The 22,435-nt window shown below is 45.0% G+C and overlaps 1 protein-coding gene across 19 annotated transcripts in view; it reads left to right on the forward strand.

Moving 5' to 3' along the window:
- Pex5l (peroxisomal biogenesis factor 5 like) overlaps positions 1–22,222 on the forward strand; it is a 201,536-nt gene extending 179,314 nt beyond the window's left edge. For all 19 annotated transcript variants that reach the window (XM_075950897.1, XM_075950888.1, XM_075950887.1 and 16 more), the window contains 7 exons: positions 7,019–7,135; positions 9,129–9,272; positions 10,291–10,361; positions 12,316–12,513; positions 13,618–13,783; positions 14,174–14,331; positions 15,706–22,222. In XM_075950897.1, coding sequence (XP_075807012.1) covers positions 7,019–7,135; positions 9,129–9,272; positions 10,291–10,361; positions 12,316–12,513; positions 13,618–13,783; positions 14,174–14,331; positions 15,706–15,910 — 1,059 coding nt within the window. In that variant the 3' untranslated portion in view covers positions 15,911–22,222. The remainder of the gene's footprint in view (positions 1–7,018; positions 7,136–9,128; positions 9,273–10,290; positions 10,362–12,315; positions 12,514–13,617; positions 13,784–14,173; positions 14,332–15,705) is intronic.
- The last annotated feature ends 213 nt before the right edge of the window (positions 22,223–22,435 follow it).

The raw sequence follows: 22,435 nt of genomic DNA on the forward strand, positions 1-22,435 counted from the left end.
GTTGAGTCCATTTCCTACCTGATGTGGATTGGCTGCAGTGACGTGGATGTGCAAGTGTCTCTGTGGTAGGGTAGAAAGTCTTCCAGGCCTGTGCCCAGGATTGGTGTAGCTGGGCCCCATGGTAGTTCTGTTCTCTAGCTTTTAAAAACTACCCAAACTGATTTTCTTTATAGCTGCATCAATCTGCCCACCACCCCCACTGAGTAAGGACTTACCCTCCCCCGTATGCTCCCTAACATTTGCCATCAGACTTCTTCACAGCCATTCTGACCATAGTGCAATGGAATGTTGGTGATTTTAACATGCACTTCTCTGACAACTAAGGATATTGATCAGTTTTTAAATTTTTTCCAGGCCATTTACCTTTCTTCTTTGAGGAACTTATTGCCCAGTTCCATACTTTATTTTCTTTTCTTTTTTTTTCTAGACAGGGTTTCTCTGTGGCTTTGGAGCCTGTCCTGGAACTAGCTCTGTAGACCAGGCTGGTCTCGAACTCACAGAGATCCAACTGCCTCTGCCTCCCGAGTGCTGGGATTCCATACTTTATTTTCAGTTGGATTGTTTGTCTTCTTTATGTTTATTTTTCAAAGTAATTTGCATATTCTAGACACAAATCCCTTTCTGATAGATCCACAGCATGGATTCTCTCCCCTTGTGGGTTGCCTCCTCACCCAGCTGTCAGCTTCCTTTACCGTACAGAGGTCTTTAATTTCATGAGTTCCCATGTTGTCGGTTGTTGGCCTGACTTCTTGCACCATGAGAATCCTATTCAGAAAATAGTTGCCTTGGAGCTGGAGGAATGGCTCCACAGTTAAGAACTCTTATTACTCTTGCAGAAGACTCAGGGGTCCTGTTTACCCACATGATAACTCACAACCATCCATAATTGCAGTTCCAGGGATCTGACTCCCTCTTTTGGTTTCTGTGGGTACTGCACACACATGGTGCACAGACTTACATGCAGACAAAACCCATGCACTTAAAAAAATCTTTAAAAAAGAAAGTATGTCCTTGTACTTATAAGTTGAAACACATTCCCTGCTTTATCCTCTGGCAGTTCCAGAGTCTCTTACACAAGTTCTTAATGCTTTGGAGTTGAATTTGCTCGGGGTGAGAAGTAAGGTTCAGCTGCATTTTCTGCAAGTAAAAATCCAGATCCTCCAATGCCATTTGCTAAAGATACTGCCTTTTCTCCAAATGTATGGGTTTTTTTTGTCATGACTCATGTTGCCTAGACTTACATCTGAGCCTTCTTTTCTATTCTTCTGACATGTTTTTAGTCCAGCATCATACACTTTTTAATACTAGTTGTTAAAACTTCAAAAAGAATAAGCAAAAATATCCTACAAAAGGTGGCACCTAAAATCGTGTTAAATATAGAAAGTCTGTATTCTTTATAATCCTTCCAAACAAGTGGTCCCTCTGATGGCCATTCTCTTACAACAGAGCAGTGAGGAGATGTTGGCTTCTCCCTGGAGGTTGGAAGGTGACTGTGCTGGAGCCCTAGCACCTCCTCTGAGCCCAGCTTCATACTGCAGTCCAATGAAGTTCATCATTTCCCTGGCTGCTCACAAATGCCCCATGGGATGACTGTTTCTCCACTTGACAGCACTAGCCACACAGACAGAGTCATCCACTTGTTCAGGGTCAACTACCTACTGTAAAGTTTCACACCTAAGACTCTAACCTGGTCTAACTTCAGAACTGCCCTTCTTGGTCCCATTCCTGAAGGGAAGCAATGTCTCTGTGGTGCTATCTTTGCAGGCCCTGGCAACCACGGAGTTACAATTTGCTGGTTACGAGAAGAGTTCCTTTATCAGAACCCTTCTCCCACTGGAGTTACTTTAAATATTATATTAAAAACAACAATAAGGAAAATCAAAAATGCTGGGGGAAAAAAAGGCAAGAAGCTGCTGAGAAATGTCAGTACACTATAGTCTTTTTATGGGCTTTGTCCATTCTGCATACATAATTATATGTATTCATAAAGGCTACTTTAAATAACTAGTTACTGTTGAAAAGCTAAGTATGATCAAATGATTAGTTTTCTCAGAAATGTTCAAAGATTTATTTTCATTTCCACCTCCACATTCTAGGTACCAATTTAAGCATTTTCCAAGCCATATTCCAAAAACCGTGAACCCATACATACACACACATGCACGCTTGCCACATATATTCATACATGTCAGCATGCACACACACACATGCACAGTACACATCTGTCTTCTTGCAAACCGTCAACGTAGGATGCCTACACGAAGGAATTCAGAGGCATGAAAATGCTCCCAGGGCTAGGGGAATGGCTCAGTCAGTAAAATGCCTGCCAGGCAAGCAAGAGAACCTGAGTTCAAGTCCTCAGAACAGTGGAAAAGCTGGATGCCACATGCCTATATTCCAAGGGCTGCGAAGGCAGAGGCAGGAGGACACTTGGGACTCCCTGGCCAACCAACATTGTAAGCAAGTAAGAAACTCTGTCCCCCAAAATACGGTTGAGAGCAACTGAGGAAGACACTAGACATCAATCAGTCTCTGCCCCTACATGCACACACATGTACACACAAGCCCTGCACACATACACATCGAACAGAGAAAGAGACTGGCACACTATGAGGCCATTGAAGAAGACATTATTATGGAACATAATTGAAACAATTAAGCTTTCTTTTTTAAAAAACCCATTGAAATAAAAGGTTTACTAGCAATAAAAATAATTGGAAAATTCTGGAAAGTACAAGAAAAGATTATGGGGTAAATTCCTTCTAATCTCATCCCATAAAGGTACCGCTGCTGGCACACTGATCTGCAGGCATTTTCCTGCAGCCTGCACCCCGCAACCCTGGGGAAAGTTACACAACACCTTTCGGTGTTTATGATGCCGCTCCTAAACGTGGCTTTAATTGCTACTCAGCAGCCCATTCTGCCGTAATTGTCTTAACCTTGCTCTTAGGTTTTGAATAATTAGATGGAAAACAAAGATTTAAATGGAAAGAAGTGTCTAGAAGAGGAATGGGGTTTTTACAGGAAATTAAAACACCAAACAACATATATCATAGATATTTGAACTCTGAGGTTGTAAAAAAAATTATCACACTGATTTTCTCAGTGACATAAAATTACAATGAGAACACTTACTTTTTAATATAATATTTAAGTTATGCTTAGAATTTCATCTGTTCATATAATGGTTTGGGATGCTACCCACCTTCTTTCCACCCTATAACCCATCAATCCTTTCCCACTAGTTCATGCTGCTGATACACTGATTAGTTGGGGCCATTCACTGGAGCATGGTCTACCTCCAAGGGGTCACACCCTTAGAGAACACTGACTCTCGAAGCCCCAGAAGCCATGAGCTCTTCACCATTCCTCAGTTAGGAGCTAGGCTGGTGAGCCTCTGCCTTCATCGTGCTGGAAGGCTGAGTGGCTTGATCATGTGAGTCAGCCACAGTTGCCGCGTGTTCATGAATGAAGCAGCCCTATCATGTCTGGAAGGCATTGTTTCACTCCAGTCCTCGCCAACTTCTGTCTCTTACAATCTTCCTGTCCCCTCTTTGGAGACAGTGCCTACCCTTGGGGGCAGGCTTGTCATGTAGACTGACATCATTCTCATTTAGTAAACAGAACAAATAACCCGATTTTCTATTGTTATCTTCATTTCAAGAATAAGAAAGACGACATCCAGAGAGCCGAAAGCACTTGGCAGACAGTCACACATGGAGTAAGGAGTTGACCCTATGTCTGTCGGAAGGCAATGCTGGTTTCCTAATCAATATATATGTATAGATCAAGATGACCAACTTTTGAATGTGTTCTGGTGATATCATTGGAAGTTCCCAACAATAATTTACTTCTAGTGTTCTTCAAATGTTGTTCATGGTGCTAAGATGCCATGACCAAGACAACTTATAGAAGAGTTTATTTGGAGCTTAAAGTTTCAGAGGGTGAGAGTCCATGACCACCATGGCAAGGAGCATGGCACCTGAGAGGAAGCTGAGAGCTCACATCTTGATCCACAAGCATGAGGCAGAGAGCGCTAGCTGGGAATGAGATGGGCTTTTTGAAACCTCAAAGCGCCCACCCCTACACCCCCACCCCACCCTCGCAGTGACACACCTCCTCCAACAAGACCACACCTCCTAACTCTTTCAATTGGGAACCATGAATATGAGCCAATGGGGACCAGTCTCCTTCAAACCACTCCTTAGTATAAGCAGATTAACTTGTTACACATCAATTCTGGAAAAAATAGTCTACTGAAAGCCCAGAAGAGCTAAGGAAATCATCAGTAAATAATAAAATCCCTTGGTCGTGTCTAAAATGCTTAAAATTCAAATACGTTGGAGGTTTCCCTCGACTTTATTAAAAACGGGGTAGGGAGCTGCGTTAATTGCAGCTATTGCAATAAAGTCTGGGCTCTGAGACTGAGTGGAAATTGATGGCGCTAAAAGTATTCTGTAATTAAGTGAAAACTGTGCTCTGCCACTAATTAGTCGGCTGTGACTTACTTTAAGTGGAAACAGTAAATCCTGCTGAATCTCATTAACGGGAGCCCAGCAGCCCCACCTCACCTAAGTTCTGTTTCCTATGGAGGTAGAATTTACACGCAAACTCCTCTGGTGTGGAACACAGGAAAGGTGACCCAGGCAAAGGCATATGAAAGCCCTCTCTCTACCATTCAGATTATACAATGCTTCAAACCCAAAGGACTCTCCAGTGTCTGGCTTCCTAACATTGTGAAGACTCTGGCCTCTCAAATGCTGGATGGGGTGATGCCAATCAGCAAAGCATTGTAAGATTCCCTTAGCAGGCTCTGCTTTTCCACTGCCAACGGATTGAACCCGCGTCTTTGAGAAGCCATTAAAGAAAACAGCCCCCTCATCTTCCCTCCAGACTTCTCAGTATTTGATCATAATAAGGCTTAAAGGAACTTGAAGGAAAACCAGTTTATGTGGGGGGTTTTGTTGTTTTACTTTACTGAATAGTTATAAAATCAAAACTTACCGCAGAAAATTCAGGAAATACAAAGTTTGAAGAAGAACCCCTGCACTCCACTGGCCCCTCTGTCCACTGGTGACGTACCTGTGTACTTCCTCGTGTTACGAAGGCACAAAGCCTCAGTGGCTGTTGTGTGAGATTCTTGTTGGTGTCTACCAGGAAGACACAATAAAAAGAAATTTTTGTTTCATCCCCCACTTAGCCTCTATTCCTGATGGTCATTCACTTCATTTCTAGCATCTCAGACATGCTGTCGGCCCATCTGCTTCCTCCGTGAGGAAAGGTCTCTGCCAGGCAGACCACAGTTCTATGGTGGGAAAGCATGTTCCAGAACTCACAGCGATACAGTAGCTTGGAGTAATCACATTTGCTGACCCTTATTCCCTAAATATTTGGGTCCAAAATAAATAGGGTTGTGATGAGCATTCAGGCAACTTTGAGGAAGAGTTCTCCTGCCAGGCTGCCAGCAGGGTAAAAAGTTACCCTCGGTCAACTTGATGGTGGTTCAGCAGGTCAGCAGATTCTAGGTGCTAGAATGGTTTGAGATGTGCAGGTGAAGAGCCTGAACCTCAGCTCTTCTCACGGGACACCTCAGCTGCTTCTCCTGTTTGGTCTAAAGAGAACCAATGACTCCCAAGTACCTGGAGAGTGGCAGAGCTGGGACACAAAGTCTCGGTGGCTAATGTAGCGCTAGGGACCAGGATCTTCCCACAGCTAACAGCCACTGGGCCCAAAGTGATCTTTAGAAGTTTGGTTCTGTTTCCCTGCCAGTGGGAATCAGGGTTCCAGCCAGCATATCTCTCTGTTCCCTTACTCCTGATTCTGAGGTGAAGTCAGTGTGCCAGGAAATTGGCAGGAGGTATACACCAGTGTCCTACAAGCCAGAATCCACAACCCTTCCATCTTTCCTACTCCTGAGAATACCTACAGTATTTTTGACTGGCCCCTAAGTCCTTTGAGAGATACACTCATTTCTCCTTGCTCCGGCCACCTAAAGAACTCTCTTCCTGTTTAATAACATTGAAGCCATCCAGGGCATCTCTCACAGAGAGTTCTGCCTTGGGAGCCCACACTGCCTTTCATGAAGCAAGAGGGTAAACGACCAGGCTTCCCTGACAGGATATGAATAGGAAAGTTAAAAGTTAAAAGTATATATTGACATACAGTCACCCTGCCACAGAAAAAATGAAGGTGCAGAGCCAAACATGAGCCCCCTTCTTAGTACCAGAAAGCAAAGCTTGACACCGTAGGCTTGGATGCCAAGCAGGATTGAAATCCTATGGCTCCCTCACTGGGGCAATAACTCATGCTCACTTTCCTCCTGGCATGGTACTTAGCGTAGGATAAAGCCAATTCTCCTTGTTTGTGCCCAGGTCCCTGTCCAGCCAGCCAAAGAGTGCTGCTCTAATTCTTTGTATTCTAAGAGCAACTCAGGTCCAGGGATCCCTTCTTAAAATGTCTGCTACAGTGTTCAGTAGGCCACATTCATTAATGTCTGTTTATGGTATCTTCAACTTGCTGTGAATGTATTTGCAACAACGGTGGTGTATGTTTAGCTGATTCATTGGGATAGATGATGTTAGTGGCTATTTTTCTGCTGGAGAAAATCCTAGCTGGGGCTGGGGATGTGGTTCAGTTGGTAGAGCACTTGTCTAGAATGTGCAAAACCTTGGGTTTGATCCCCAGCCCTGCACAAACCCAATGTACTGCACACCTGTAATCCCAGTACTTAGGAGTTGGGAACAGGAGGATCAAAACTTCAAAGTCATCCTCAGTTACACAGAGAGTTATGGCCAGCCCAGAGCACATGAGACCCTGTTTCAAAAAAAAAATGAAAAGTTAAGGCTGATCCACGTTGACAAATGGGTGCCCTGCAGAGGATCCACCTGCTGCTGGGTGTCACCTACTGAAATCCTCCTCCTTCTCCTATTTGATCTATGAGTCAAATGTATCTCTAGGAACAAACCAGGCAAACACAGTGTGATTTTCATGTACCCTCTTGGTTTCTCCTGTCTCTTAGTCAGATACGGAGTTCTGGGATAAGATGCAAGCCGAGTGGGAAGAAATGGCCCGGAGGAACTGGATATCGGAGAACCAAGAAGCCCAGAACCAAGTAACCGTGTCAGCCAGTGAGAAGGTAAATCAGACTGCCCTCACATGCTGGTGGGTGTCCTCATACTCATCAGATCCCTTGTTCTGGACCAGTCAGTAAGTATTTGTGAAAAATCTAAGAATTAAAGGCAGTTTGATGTCAATCTGACCTAGAAGAAACTGTAATCAATGGAAAACAGGTAGCTCTGACGTGTGAGGGTAGCTGGCCTGAAATGAAATGTCCCTGTTTATTACTGTCCCACAGTTTGTAACCTACCTACCCCAAATCCACAAGGGCTCATCACCAGTCACCGGTCCTGATCGTATAAAACCTAGGAGGTGATTCCGAGACTTCAGGCTGCATCTCCTGGAGTTACCACACTGTCAGCAAAGACTCTCAGTGGGAAAAAACAAAAAACACTCTTCACACAACCAGGTCAAGCCCAAAGGGTTATGCAATGATACTCTACTGTGAAGAGCCCCGGACAACCCGAAAGTGCAGTGAACCACTAGCCAGATTGCCCATTAAGTCCCAGGGGCTTTGAGATCTCTGCCTTTAAAATCACTTAGTGAGAGGAAGACTCTAGAATTACTACAAGCATCCTGAAAGACAGAGAAATAGATCTTTCTTCAACAGAAAAAAAAATCACATATGTACACATATGTATATGTACAGACACATGTACATATACACATGTTTATGGATAAAAGTTTACCTCGTGGTTTAGAGATCTGGAATAAGTCTCAATAGTATTCAGTCCTGAGTAATTTTCAGGCTATTTTGCTCAGTACAGCAAATCCTATGTAGCATGTACTCTGCACTAGGTGGAGGATGTGATTGATGGTCAGTATGGTGTAGGGGACTTCCATAGCCATTCAAATGTCCCTCTCTTCCTCTCAGTGGTCTCTGTCCCTCAAGAGGTCGAGTAATCTTAAAACTTAATTTTTTTTTTAAGTTACTGCCTTTCCTACAAAGTGAATATCCGGTCTAGGTAAGGCAGGGAGATCACCAGACCCCAGGCTGTCCCCCACACAGCTGAGGCCTGACTCAGCCCTTGGCGGTATGTGCCAGCAGACCCTCGGCTATGGACACAGTGCCTCACCTTTCTACGCACCCATGGGAAATGAAAGCCTCCACCGTTCTATCTAGACCATAGTAACTTCATAACTAGGTGTGTTTGTATCCGTCAAAGCAAAAGGATTTTCTGAACCTTTGTGCCAAGGAGGCAGCTACAAATAATATTCTCAAATATTACAGGAGGTAGTTTAGCCCCAGAGCAGACCAGCTACGTCCATATGGTCTAAAAAATTGTCGGTGGTCTTTGTCTAATGTGTCCCTTCTTGAAGTCTAGCATAAGATAAGAAGCAAGTGCAAAACAATCCTGAAGCCTGGAGTTTTCACTGTAGTTTTATTTTTAAAAGTAAATAAATAAGCCAGGCAGTGGTGGCACAAGCCTTTAATCCCAGCACTCTGGAAGTAGAGGCAGGCAGATCTCTGTGAATTCGAGGCCAGCCTGGTCTATAAGCCTGGTCTAGTTCCAGGACAGGCTCCAAAGCTACAGAGAGAGAAGTTTTGAGACACTGGTTTATTTTGTAGCCCACGCTGACCTCAAACTCAGGGTGATCCTCCTGCCTGAGCCTTCATTGTTAAGAATTCCAGGAATGAGCCACCCTATTATTCTCACTTTTTAAATAACCAATTTGTCATTCAATAAGGATTGAGTGAATAAATTTAGCATATCTACATAAATAATTTTAGTGACATAGGATAACCACGATCCAAAACTAAGTAGGGTATAGGTTAAAGACTATGTGTGAGCCTTCTCTCTAAGTTGAATATTCATAGAACATTCTAGATGAGTGCTTGCATATTTTGTGTTAAATACTTACAAGAGAAAAATATCTATATTTTTGAAAAGATGGGTTTTCAGTAGGGGCACCTGTATTGCCCAATGAGGCAGTAAGTTGTCCAGAGATGGGCTGGGGGTAAGGATGAGGAAGACAGTGACATGTCACATTGTGGCCTCTTTGTATCACAGGGCTATTACTTTCACACCGAGAATCCCTTCAAGGACTGGCCTGGAGCATTTGAAGAAGGCTTAAAGAGGCTGAAGGAAGGGGACCTGCCTGTCACCATCCTGTTCATGGAAGCAGCAATTCTTCAGGACCCTGGGGACGCTGAGGTGGGATTCCCCTTCCTCTGTCACACTGGGAAAGTGCCTGAGTATGCTAAGACATCGGAATGAGACAGGATGCTGCAGGATGCACCTTCACCAAGGTTTACAAAGCAGGTCCCCTGGTCCAGGCTGCTCTTGTTAGAAAGCTGCCCATCACCCACTTTCTAACAACTTTCTAATCTTCGAGCTCCAAAGTCTCAAAAGATGAAAACTGAGGACAGGAAACACAAACAAAAGTAGCCAACCTGAGGCAGGCATGGTGGTGCACACCTTTAATCTCAACACCGCAGGGAGGAGCAGAGGTAGGCATGGTGGTGCACACCTTTAATCTCAACACCGCAGGGAGGAGCAGAGGTAGGCATGGTGGTGCACACCTTTAATCTCAACACCGCAGGGAGGAGCAGAGGTAGGCATGGTGGTGCACACCTTTAATCTCAACACCGCAGGGAGGAGCAGAGGCAGGCAGAACCAGCCTGGTTTACATACAGCGACCATGTATCCAAATAAATCTAAGATGAACATGAGGTTTGCCCGTGGTTTTTATGGAGAAACATGACTTTTGTCTGGGTCTCAAGTCACAGCATATATTACCCTTGGTTTACTCAGCCCACGTTTATAGACCATTTACTGGGTTCTCAAAACCGCACTGGGTCCTGGCACAAAATGAAGAACTGGGGAAATGCGCTATAGTTACGAGGACAGCGTCATGGTGCATCTGCAGAGATGAGCAAGCAAAGCAAGGAAAGGCAGCTCAGAGTAGAGCTGGAGTGTGTGGCGGGTCCTCCCTCTAGGCCACAGCCCTATCATTAAGCTTGCTCCCCACAGGGCATCACAGCCAAGCTAACTAAAATGGCAAGCAGTCTGCTTCATTTTGCATTGTTAACAGTCTGTTTTGTGTGTGTGTGTGTGTGTGTGTGTGTGTGTGTGTGTGTGTGTGTGTGTGTGTTTCTTGTGTTGGTTTGGGTTTTTGTTTGTTTGGTTGGCGTTGCGTTTTGTTTCATTTTGTTTTGTTTTGTTTTCGTAGGCATGGCAGTTTCTTGGTATAACCCAGGCAGAGAATGAAAATGAACAAGCAGCCATTGTCGCCCTCCAGAGGTAGATGAAGCTAAGTGCAAAATTGTGGGCCTGGGGGACGCGCAGAACTTAACCTCCAGGCTCTTCCTCCAAGAGGAGAGGGAAGCATTTGTCCAAGGCCTGTGCTGGAATGCAATGTTCCACTCACACATAGCTCTGATGGGATAATTTCTCAGTCTACAAATCAATTCTCGTTTCTAAAACCAAAGAAAGTCTGTGTTAAAAGCAATCTGACGGCCAGGCGGTGGTGGCGCACACCTTTAATCCCAGCACTCGGGAGGCAGAGGCAGGCGGATCTCTGTGAGTTCGAGGCCAGCCTGGTCTACAAGAGCTAGTTCCAGGACAGGAACCAAAAAGCTACGGAGAAACCCTGTCTCGAAAAAAAAAAAAGCAATCTGAAGTCAGACTCAGTGCTCAATAGACTCCAATGCTCTAGCCTTTCACAGCTCCAGAAGTTTTCTTCAGGAAAGAATGCATTCAAATTACTGGCTGCAGGTGGAAATCACTTAGGTTGGAGGAGGGACAGAGTGTAGACTCGCCCACTGTGGTTGGTATCTCACAGTATAAGTCGATTGGGGTGTTGCCTGAGAGCCATTTCCTGTAGCCAAGAGACACTGGGAGTTTAGGGAAGGCCAAGGCCTCAAAGATCATGTGCAGGAGAGACGGCATTTGAACCCCCATCCCATGATGCAAAAATCTAGCACACACTGAGTCAGTGGCTCCTAACTCTGCACGCAAATGCACAACGGGATTCTTTTTTAAGATGCCCTGGAGTCTGAGTCCTGGACACTCTCAGAAATCATGATTTACTTGGTTAGGACAGAGGAAGCATGCGTCATTAGCACTAGAATCTCCCAGGGGTTCTGAAGCACACTCAGGGTTTGCTGCTGCCTTTCTGAAGCCCTGGGAACTTGATGCTCCAAGCCGTAGGCGGATCCTACCAGGGTGTGCATCATCTGGGGGCTTGTTGGACCCTCCCACGTGAGGTCACACTGCAGCCCCCCAGTGCTAGATGTGTGTAGTGCAAAGTCCCTCTTTTGCGCTTTTAAATTTGTAAAGTCCTGCCGGAGGCCAGTAGAAGGGAACTCAGGGGGCAACAATAGCCTGAGACATGTACAAGCCTGCATTAGTAGTCTAGAAACAGAGTCCCCTCTCTTTTGCAACACATTGTACAGCCATTTTATATCTCTGTGCATCAACATTTTGTTCAAGTCCAACTTAGGGGAGTTAAGATAATAGAGCCGCAGTTAAATAATATTCTCTCTTTATCATATAGCAGCCACACTTTAGCAAAGTTTATTAAAGTTATCAAAACCAGATCTGGAAAAGTGGGCTCAGTGTTTAACAGCACTGGCTGCTCCTGCAGAGGACCCTGGTTCAGCTGGTTCATGGTAGTTCACTGTTGGGGACTGCAGACCCTCAGACCCTGCAGCTACTCTGAGCACAAGACCCTGATGGCAGGGGAATGGGTTCTGATGAGTCTGCAGCTGAAAGAGACTGAGAGCTGGGGCATGACCAGAGCCCTATATAAGCTGCCCCTGATCACAATAAAGTGGGCATTCTTGCATTCTTGTATCAAGAGACACGTGTCCTTGTGTCTCTGTCTGCGTGCGTTCCCGGCTCGTATACCATCCCATAGTGCAGGTGCTACAATTCACAACCATTTGTAACTCCATTTCCAGAAGATCCAGCCCCTCTCCTGACCTCCCTGTGTACCAGGCTCAAACGTGGTACATAGATAAACATGCAGGTAAAACACTCACATAAGATAAAATATGTATTTTTAAAACACAAAGTTACAAATCCAGCTGTCATGAGGATGCTTTAGCCTCTTTAAAAACCACACTTTTTGATCTGGGTTCTCATTTGGAGAAATAAAGTACTTTCCAGTGACTTGACATAATTTAACTTCTGCAATTTTTAATTAATCAGGGCTTCAAGGCTGCATAATTGATCTGTTTTGTCTTCTCTCGAGGTGCCTGGAGTTGCAGCCCAACAACTTGAAAGCTCTGATGGCTTTGGCTGTGAGTTACACTAACACTGGTCATCAGCAGGATGCCTGCGAGGCTCTGAAGAACTGGATTAGGCAGAATCCAAAGTACAAATACCTTGTAAAGAACAAGAAGAGCTCTCCAGGCCTCACTCGGCGGATGTCTAAGTCTCCAGTTGACAGGTTGTCCTCATTCTATGCTGAATCCTATTACTATGACAAAATACCTGGGGTCAGCAATTTGTAAAGAGGAAAGGTTCCTTTGAGCTGGCATTTTTAAAGGGTTGGACGATGGTCAATTAGCCTAGTGTTTTAAGAGCTATGATGGGACATACATCAAAGTAAAGGCATGTGGTCAAGGAGGTAGTTCACCTCATGGTGGCTAGGAAAAGCGGGGGATAGCAAGATTCCCCATATCTCCTTCCTGTCCTGCTTCCATGACCTGACTTTCTTCCATCAGGCCTCCACTTTCCAAAGGTTCTACCACCTCCCCACAGCACCACAGACTGGATTTTTGAGGTACACATATCTAAACTCAGAAGCTGTCCTTTAGACACAATGACCTGCTTTGTGGCTATTTATAGACATTTACCCATATTTCAAATTCAGGTGCTTTGGAATTAATGCCAATACCCTGAGAACTAGGGTTGAATACACTTAAGTCCCTTGTCGGAGGAAATCTGAGTTGAATCTCATTGGTCAGTTCAGCTTCAAGGACGGAACACTGGGTCAACGGAGTTCTCCCATGAGGACCTTACGTAACATGGCTTGCACGTGAGCCTTGTTATATATTTGTGATGACTGATGATTGGCTGTATTGTGTTTATAATCCAATATTAGTCGTCCTCTCATGAAGCTAAAATATATATATATCAATTAATTTTTAATTGTATGCATATGGGCATTTTGCCTGAATGTAGATTATGTGTACCCTATGCATGCCTGGTACCTGCAGAGACCAGAAGAGGGTGTTGATCCCCGGAACTGGAGTTACAGGCCATTGTTAGCCACATGTGGGGGCTGGGAATCAAACCCAGGTCTTCCACAAGAGTAATAAGTGCTCGTAGATACTGAGCTGTTGCTCTAGACCCTAAACTATTTTTAAGGAAAACTTTCCAATATGGGGCAAGAGGAGTGGCTTAGCAGTTAAGAGATGCATGGTTCTCTTCCAAAGGACCCAAGTTCAGTTCCCAGCAGCCATACCAAACACCACCCAACCACCTGTATGTAGCTCTGGCTCCAGGTGATCCAACGTCCTGGACACTGAATCTGATTCTTCATTCCTAGCTCTGTTCTGGAAGGAGTGAAGGAACTCTACCTGGAAGCTGCCCACCAAAATGGTGACATGATAGACCCGGACCTGCAGACAGGCCTTGGGGTTCTCTTCCACCTGAGCGGGGAGTTCAACAGAGCAATTGATGCATTTAATGCTGCCTTAACTGTTCGGCCAGAGGTAAGGAATCCCAGCACAACAAAACACCCTGGGGATGGGGGGGGGGTTGTAGCAAACAAACTTTCAGGGGTGATCCTTGGTGCATTCCTTCATTTTATCTCTGCCTCTGGTGAGTTCAAGGACAGATGACAGACCACTGCCGCTGTCCATGCCAAAATGCCTGAAATGAAAGTGTGAAATACAAGACATCCAGTGACCGCAGCTCTTCAAGGAATGACAGTCCTTTCCACCCAGTGAACCAGGGGGAAATTTTAATAATTCACCTCCCTACAGACCCTGTTCATGAGCCCTGACTAAGCCCTCAGCCATCTCGCTTCGGCTATAAAGCTCAGAGGTGGGAGAACTCCATGGTGCTCCTGGGTATTAAGTAACTCCTGTCTTTGTCATAAGGATTACTCCTTGTGGAACCGTCTTGGGGCAACCCTGGCTAATGGAGACCGCAGTGAGGAAGCTGTAGAGGCCTACACGAGAGCCCTGGAGATCCAGCCGGGCTTCATCCGGTCCAGATACAACCTGGGGATCAGCTGCATCAACCTGGGTGCCTACAGGTGAAGTATGCCTGGGTTCAGACAAGTTACTCGGGGGCTAACACCCATGTAAGTCTGTATGAACTATTAATAGTCCAACATTTAATTTTTCCATTTAAGGAAAAAAGAATCTTGGAGAGGGAGAAAGCCAGAGGGACTTTGGGAGGCTCAGAGCCGTGTTGGGCAAAGCCAAGCCAAGAATACAGTTCTTCTACACCATCAGATAGAATTAGTTAGGGAAAAAAAATATGGTGGCTCTATTGTTTAAAACACAATAAAGTTAAGGAGGACAAAATTAAATGGGGGCTTATTGTTTGAAATGTCCTGGTACAGTTATGGGCCCAAAAAGCTGCAAAGCCACTGAAGAGCCAGGAGCTCAGCTGTCCCCACCCCCACGCCCGTTCTCAGGATGCCTTTGTACTTCCTACAAATGCTGAAAATACCAAAGCCTTGAGCTAATGTGAGCTTTGTCTATCAATACTTATGGTGTCAGAAATTAAAGCACTTTAAGAGCTTCACTGGAAAGTAATAGAACATTGCATAGCAATAAGAATGACATGCTTTACAAGAAAATAACCACTTTCCAAAACCAAACTGTACCAGGAAAGAAGAGTAGCCGAGTGCCTTGGAGAATTCCTGTACTATCTTGCTCCCTAGAGCCAGTTTCTTTCTGCCTTTGTATTCTGTCTGTTGGGCTGCCTCCCATACGGCCCCAGGCAGTAGGTAGGCAGGTGAGCAGCTGAGGAGGGGAAAGTGAAAAAGGTCACCAGCCTCTCAGTTTCCTAATGAAAATCATTTGCCCGCACAAGCCCCAGGCTCTCCAGACCACATGGGAGAACTATTGATCTCAACCGTAAGAACTTTTACATGAATTGACTCCAGGGTACTTTACAGCCAAATCCTAAAATGCCTCCTGCTATCCCTATTATTCACTTAGAGACAGAAGCTCTGCAAAGAAATTTGCCTAAGGCTAAACACCTGGGAGTGAAGGCCAGCCAGTCTAACTAAGAAGCTTAGCTCCTTATTTCAGTCACTACCAGGCAAGCCTAGACCACCTTGCTTTTAAGGAGGGCCATTTCTTCCCTTAAAGACAAAGATTACATCTGCACACAGATAATGTCTCCAGGTCGTTCCCTGAGCAGAGGAAAGGCACCAAAGTAGCCTCCCTCTTTTCTGCTCCCAAAGTAAAACAGACTTTCCTCCTCCCTGTCTGGCCCACTCTATTTAACAATAATTGTTCACAAGAGAGTAACTGGAGAACCTGAAAGCCATCCCTGGGAGCCCCCTCACCCTGGAGAAGAGACCTAGGGCGTGGCAGGGAAGCAACTCTGTTTATTTTAGTGTGCTGACTCTGGCGTTCACTGGATCTTAAGCTGTGCCTTTCTCCCTTTTTAGAGAAGCGGTCAGCAATTTTCTCACGGCCCTCAGTTTGCAAAGAAAGAGCAGGAACCAGCAGCAAGTCCCTCACCCTGCCATCTCGGGGAACATCTGGGCTGCCCTCAGAATTGCACTGTCGCTGATGGACCAGCCAGAACTCTTCCAGGCAGCCAACCTTGGTGACTTGGATGTCCTCCTGAGAGCTTTCAACTTGGATCCTTAAAGGAAAAGAAAGAAATACAGAATAATCCCTCATCTGGTATTATACTAAAAAGGGACAAAACTATTTTATTATGAATTTCAAAAAAAAAAGATTTTTTTAAAGGATAAAGCAGAGAGTCAAAAGGCTGTGGTCATTTTGCCCAAGAGAACTAACTGATACTACAGACAATACCTGGCCTCTGTTCAGACCCAAAAGCACAAAGTCAAGGTCGGGTTCAAGAGAAGAACCAAGCTTCTCATGACAAAGAAAGATAAGGTAACTGTGTACACTCTTCCAAGTTACCAGTGGACTTTGAGTTATCCTGTCCCCAGTCACGTGGGGACACACCTGAGGAGCCTGTTCATGGGACCTGGCGAGACAGTTTGTCTGCAGTCAGTGAACTCAGGCTGTCTTCGCCTTTCATGAGACTGAACATATAGTCCGGGCCATTGGCGCATGCACATACAACCTGACTAAAGGCAGGCGTCGCTTCCCCCTCCTCCCATTTTAACTTTTACTATAAGCCTTTGTTTCCAGAGAGAGAGAGAGAGAACTCTGCTGGCGAAAGCAGTTTTTGCACTAGACGTTTTGCTGTTCCCAATGAAATCCTGTCTAGGATTGTACATAAGCACTTTAATATCTTATTTATGCCTTGCTGAGCTTCCGGTTTGTTGCTCCAGCTTCTAACTTGGGGAGAGAGGGGGCGGGGGCTGGAGGATTTGAGACAGATTTGTTAGCTCAATGGACCAAATAAAAAATTCTGAGAGGAGTTTTTTCTTAGCGCAGGGTTTTGAAGGCGCCTTGGCATAGGATGTAAATATGTTAAACCCAGTTTTCTTTGCTTGCTTTCTGGGACTCTGGATCTCAGTGGGAAGCAAAATTCTGCCTCTGCATTCTCCCTGCAGAAGGAAGGTCGACTTTCTGCGATTTCTAGTGAGCGTGTGTTAACTTGTTTTCATACCCATTTTCCGGCTTTCTAACTGCCCGGCACAATGGCACTCCGCTTAAACTCTCCCTGTTTCAAATGGTATTTCTTAAGTGTGATAAATACATTTTTCCTAAAGTTGATGTGTTTCCTCAGTTCCATGATAGCCCACACTGTCCACCTCCTCAAGCTGTGAGGGACAGAAGGTCACGTTTGTGGCCGAGCTATGCTGAGTAGCAGAGTTCTCCTCTGAAGGAGGTGCCCCTTGGGCTCTAATTTAAACACTCGGCAAGAACCAGGCCTTCGCCACCGGCAGGGACGTCTTGCTTAGCTGTTAACCTTCCAAATACGTCTTCAGATTACTGCAGATGTTCAGGCTTGGTGGTTATTTAAAAAGAATTAGAAAAATGTTGGCAAAACACTAACCAAAACACCATTATGCTCAGCTCTAATTCTAATAAGCCACCCTAGTCTCTGTCGCCTTGTGCCTTCCCACCTTCAGAATCCTAAAAGCAGCCTGGTCCCAACTTTTTCATGCCCTTTGCTTACTAATAACTCTCTCCACTAACACTTGTAGGTACCAGAAACCACATTTTGGGTCAGAGCAGATTAAGTGACTGTGAAATTACCTCCTCCTGATTGAAAATGTGCCACTCCATCACCAGGGAGTCCCTGGATTGTGAAAGACATGACGTTCACAGGTGACTACAAGTCCTCGAGGTTTATCTGTCACACGAGCTTTCTGTCTTCTAAGGGCAAGCTGATGAGAGCACTGTAGGTGTCAGGCTTTGCTCTTCATTGTCAGTGTTCCCTAAGATGGAGCCGTGGCCCCAGTTCCGCAGGAGGACACGGGCATTAAGACATCCACTCCAGGGCACGGCAACAACCCCTGCTAGCCTTTGATAGCTGAGCCATCTCTCCATCTCTGGCCCATGCTTTCTATTAGTCTGTGCAGCAAAGCAAACCTCAGATGTATTCTGAAGAGCAGATTTTTCTGGACCAGTGGTTCTCAACTCCTAGGTCGTGGCCCCTGTGGCAAACTTCTGTCTCCAAAGATATTCACATTATAATTCATAAAAGTAGCACATTTACAGCTATAAAGTAACAACAAAAATAATTTTATGGTGGGGGGAGTCACCACAACATGAGGAACTATATTAAAGGGTCACAGCATTAGGAAGGTTGAGAGCCTCTGCTCTAGAATGTTAAAAAACAGACGGCGAAGACCTCTTTGGGCCAGATGAGACCATGGCATTTCCTGCTTGAACATTGCTGATAGTGTAGTGACCATTCTTGCCTTCTTCCTCACTCCAAATGTCACCTACTGGCCACCTGGTTTGGGTCCCTCAGAGACCTTTCCAAGCCGGTAAATGAAGGGTTCAAAGCAACCTTCCTGGTCCTTCTGTTCACACTGCTCTCCCAGGCCCTCAGCAGCAGCCCCTGATCGTGCCAGGAAAAAGACCCACTACACCCTCAGACCAGTCACCACTTCCCACAGGAGCTCAGGCTCAGCCCGCCTAGTACAATGACGGGAAGTTTTATTTCATTTGATTGTTGCTAAGTGGTGTCACATACTGTGGCCCAAGTTCATTTAACTGCAATACCAAGTAGCTTCAAAGTCCAGGGAGTTATTTTAGGGGACAGCTGACAGTTTTCCACTTCATCATTATGTAGGATATCTGACGGGACTTTCTCCACTTCCCTAGTTCTATCCGTCACAATTAAGATTTTCACAGGCAACCACCTATCAGGAAGATCAAAATTAGTGCCTAAGAGGGAAAGAGTTGCCATGTCCAATGCTATCATAAGGATGGTAAGTAGAAACCACTAACTAAAAGATAAGACATTGTATAAATAGAGCCATAGCAGACATTAAGGAGTGAGGCTTTCGTGTCTTCCTCATGGTGTCTGCATCTTTTCGTCATCTGCTTTCAAAATGCAGAACTGTTGCAGGATTTTCACGGCAAGAAATTGCCTTTTCTCTTTCTGTTCAAAGGACTAGGGCATTCTTTTGAGGCACTGGGGAGGACCCTAAGGACAGAACATATTCACAGGATGGTGAGGACCCTAAGGACGAGACTCCTTCATACAATGGCCTCTCAGTAGCTTCCAGGGACCTGTTTTTGCCAGTAAATTGGATGAAAATGCAGAGAAAACCATTTGAAACCACTGCTGAGTTTCAAAATGTTACAGGTTTTGGTAGAACATCTGCATGCAAAGAAGAGGTATAATAAAGGGGGCAGGGGTGTAGATCAGTGAGCACAGTGCACCCCGGACCCACATAAGCCAACCATGGTGGTATACAGCTGCAATCCCGGCACTTGGGAAATGGAACCAGGGCAATCAGGAGATTACGGTCATCGTGGGCTCCAGAAGACCCTGTACAGATGAGGAGCAAAGAACCTCCTAGCCAAGTCAGCCTCGCTGAGTCTGCGTTCTCTGTGTTTCGTCCTGACACCCCTCCCCACAACCCACCAGAAACTTTAATGACTAACAATGAAGTGCACTTCCTCAGCCAGTCGATGTCTGCCAGAACAGGCAGGCACATCCAGAATACACTCACTCCCAGACTTAATGCCATTTTTATTTATACTGAGAGATCATGCCGACTTTTAGAACAATATCTAAATTCTTTTATCGGTAAATCGTTCTGGAATATTCTTGCCGTATGGGCAAGGCTTGACTGTAATTGTAGCTCATCTCATAGTTCCCAAACGTCTTAGCATAAGACGTTATCTGTGCACTCCTGGGGGGACCAAAGGTAAGAGGGTGGTCACTGTGCGTCCTCATTTGTCTCTGGACTGCTTCCACAAGGTTGAATCGCTCCCGCCTAAATGTCATGACGCTGATTTCTTTCCTATCCTGACAAGCTTCTAGAAGCAGTCTAGAAACCAGGTATTTGGAAGATTTAATTCATGTGCCATCTTTCTGAGACCTCTCGTTTTGAAAATGGAGACACAGGCAACACCCATGACTTCAACCTTGTAACATAGCTTCCAACGGGTTCCCCGTGCAAATGATCCTGCACAATGCCCTTCTCACCTGACTATTTATAGGACTGGCTGAATTAAGCTGTTTTGAACTAAGAAGTAGATACATATATTTTTAAAGAGTGTTCATAGACAAACTCTGGCATAACGTTTGTAAAAAGGCGATTTTTAAAAAAGCAAAACATATAACCTCAGGTACAAAAACTACTGCATGTATCAGTGCTTACAATCTGCCTATGACTATTAACCAAAGCATGCAAGATCCTGAATGTAAACCGGCCCACTCCCCCTGTGCATGACTGGTGTCATAGGCTGGCTTGCCTTCCCACTCTCCTCAACACGCAGGCACTTCCTAATGTCCCAGCATTTTGTATTGGCTTTTCCCATTTCATCCTGTAGACGCCTGACATCACATCGGCACTGGTTCAAACCCTGTGACTGCCCCGCCCCAGTCCAGTCATCGGAGGGACCCAGGTACAGACCTGTGTCCTTTCAAACCCATGTGAAGCTTGACAGAGCTAAAACTGTAACCAGGCCGTGCAATTGTCTTTGCACAAGAAGCCTTGAGTTCTGAATTCTTAACAATGTGTTTCAAGTTTAGGGGGAAAAAAACAGGAAAAAAATAGAGATTCTAAATTATACAAAAAGGCTAGAGTGATGTCAAGCACATGGAGATTGCCCTGGGGCAAAGTGGGCATGGGGCCTTAGTTTCCCAGTGGGCTAGTACGTCACAGAGCAGCATGTGAGTTATTGTTCTATTTGCAAGGTCAAGGTTCCTCTCCCTTCGGAAACTAGATTTGATCAACCTGACCAAAAGCACTCATATTCAGGAATAGGAGATGACTTTTTGGTCAATGTCTTCTCTCTGTTGTTTACTAAAGCGCCAGTTTTACGAAAAAAGGCTAGGAAAGGAGAGGATGAAGCTCAGGTTAGTGGGGCTGGCGGTGGTGATGTAGCCCCGCTGGTATAGGGCTTGTCTCCCATGCTCCTCCAAAGTATTCCACTGCTCATGGCGGCACACATCTGTAATCCCAGCAAGTGAGAGGTGGGGGCAGGAAGGTCAGGAATTCAAGGTCATTCTTGGCCACACGAAGTTCAAGACCATCCTGTGCTGTGTTAAGATATACTGTCTGGAAAATGTAAAAAGACAGTTCATTAGGTCATATGTGAAGAACAACTTTTTGACCCTTTCATAATCCCCTGTGCCTTTCCGCACACAAACCCAGAGTCTAAACTACTCCTCCCCCACGCAGAGAAAGACCAAGGTGTGGAGACAACACACAGTTAAGAGGAAAGCAACAGGAAATCCAAGTGTGGGGCTTAATAGTTTCTCACGCTGCACACAGCTGCTACAAATGCTCTGGAAACTAGGGCCCCAGCCTAAGAACCTCCTGAGCTGGGAAGAGGGTAGATGAGCAATACCTTAGCAAGACAAAGGGACAGTCCTAGAAAACCTGCAAGGAAAATGATCAAAGGTGCAAAACAAGGGAGCCCTTGGTGGCTAAACCGTACCGTGGGCATCACTGAGGTTGTTTCTGCTTTCCCTGTGAATTGATGGGAGGGAAATGACATGCACACAGTGGCTCACATGGGTATCCGCCCTCTCCACCGAGACACACGACTCTCTCACAAGGCTTTGGAAAGGATTGTGCCATGTGATCCGTGGGTTCATGACCTGCCATGTTACCATCAGTGAAGACACAAGCCTAAAGTATTGGTCTTTCTGTTCCCCGTCCATCATCTGACCCAAGCCCACCTCCATCTTCATTACCCAAATTTGTTTACATCAGTTGAACAGAACAACTGATCAATTCAGTAAACTTTTTACAACCTATACGAAGCATTTATTAACGATTTAGAAACATTTCTATCTATTTTGTATATCTATGAATACTGCGTATCTAGCCTGACCTAACAATTGTGTTTTAAGAGAAGTGCCAGGATGCTTTCCTGATTGTGCTCAGTACCTTGAAATCTGGGGGGTTCATTTTCAAGCTGGCATAGGTAACAGAGAAAAACTTAACTTTAAATGTTTACACTGAATTTCTAAATTAATATCAACCCCAAGTTAAGTGATCTATAGTCAACTGACAGCAGTGGGGGATTGAATATTATTGGCATACTATAATATTTCTGTGGCATAGTGAGTAACTCGCGGCCTGCTCGGCCATGTAGTAAGCCTCTGTCATAATCTTTCCCTGCATTGCCTTTTGAAATAAAACTACGATAAAAAAAATAATCACTTATCCTACTGATGTGCTAATTCACTCAGATGACTTATAATTTGCAAATACCAAGCTTGAGGTAGTATGTTTATACTTTATTGAAGGCATGCCTTCCTTTTTCATATTGTTAATCTGTATTTACATTGGCGCGGTTTTAAACTATGTTTCCAAATAAACTTTGTCTGTGGCTTCATCGTCTTTTCAGAACTCTCTCAAGATGGGATTTAGGGTCGGAACCACTTAAAGCCAAGTAGAATCCAACTACTACTGCTTTAGGAGAAGTCCTTCCATTGAGTAGCTCTACGTAGACTTTTGCATGGATTATCTGGAAAGCATTTGTAGATGAACAACAAACCTTGAAAACGGTTTCCTTTGCTAATTTTCTAAGACTAAAATATTAACCTAA

This window comes from Microtus pennsylvanicus, chromosome 16 (assembly GCF_037038515.1).
Source record: "Microtus pennsylvanicus isolate mMicPen1 chromosome 16, mMicPen1.hap1, whole genome shotgun sequence".
Lineage (NCBI taxonomy): Eukaryota > Metazoa > Chordata > Mammalia > Rodentia > Cricetidae > Microtus > Microtus pennsylvanicus.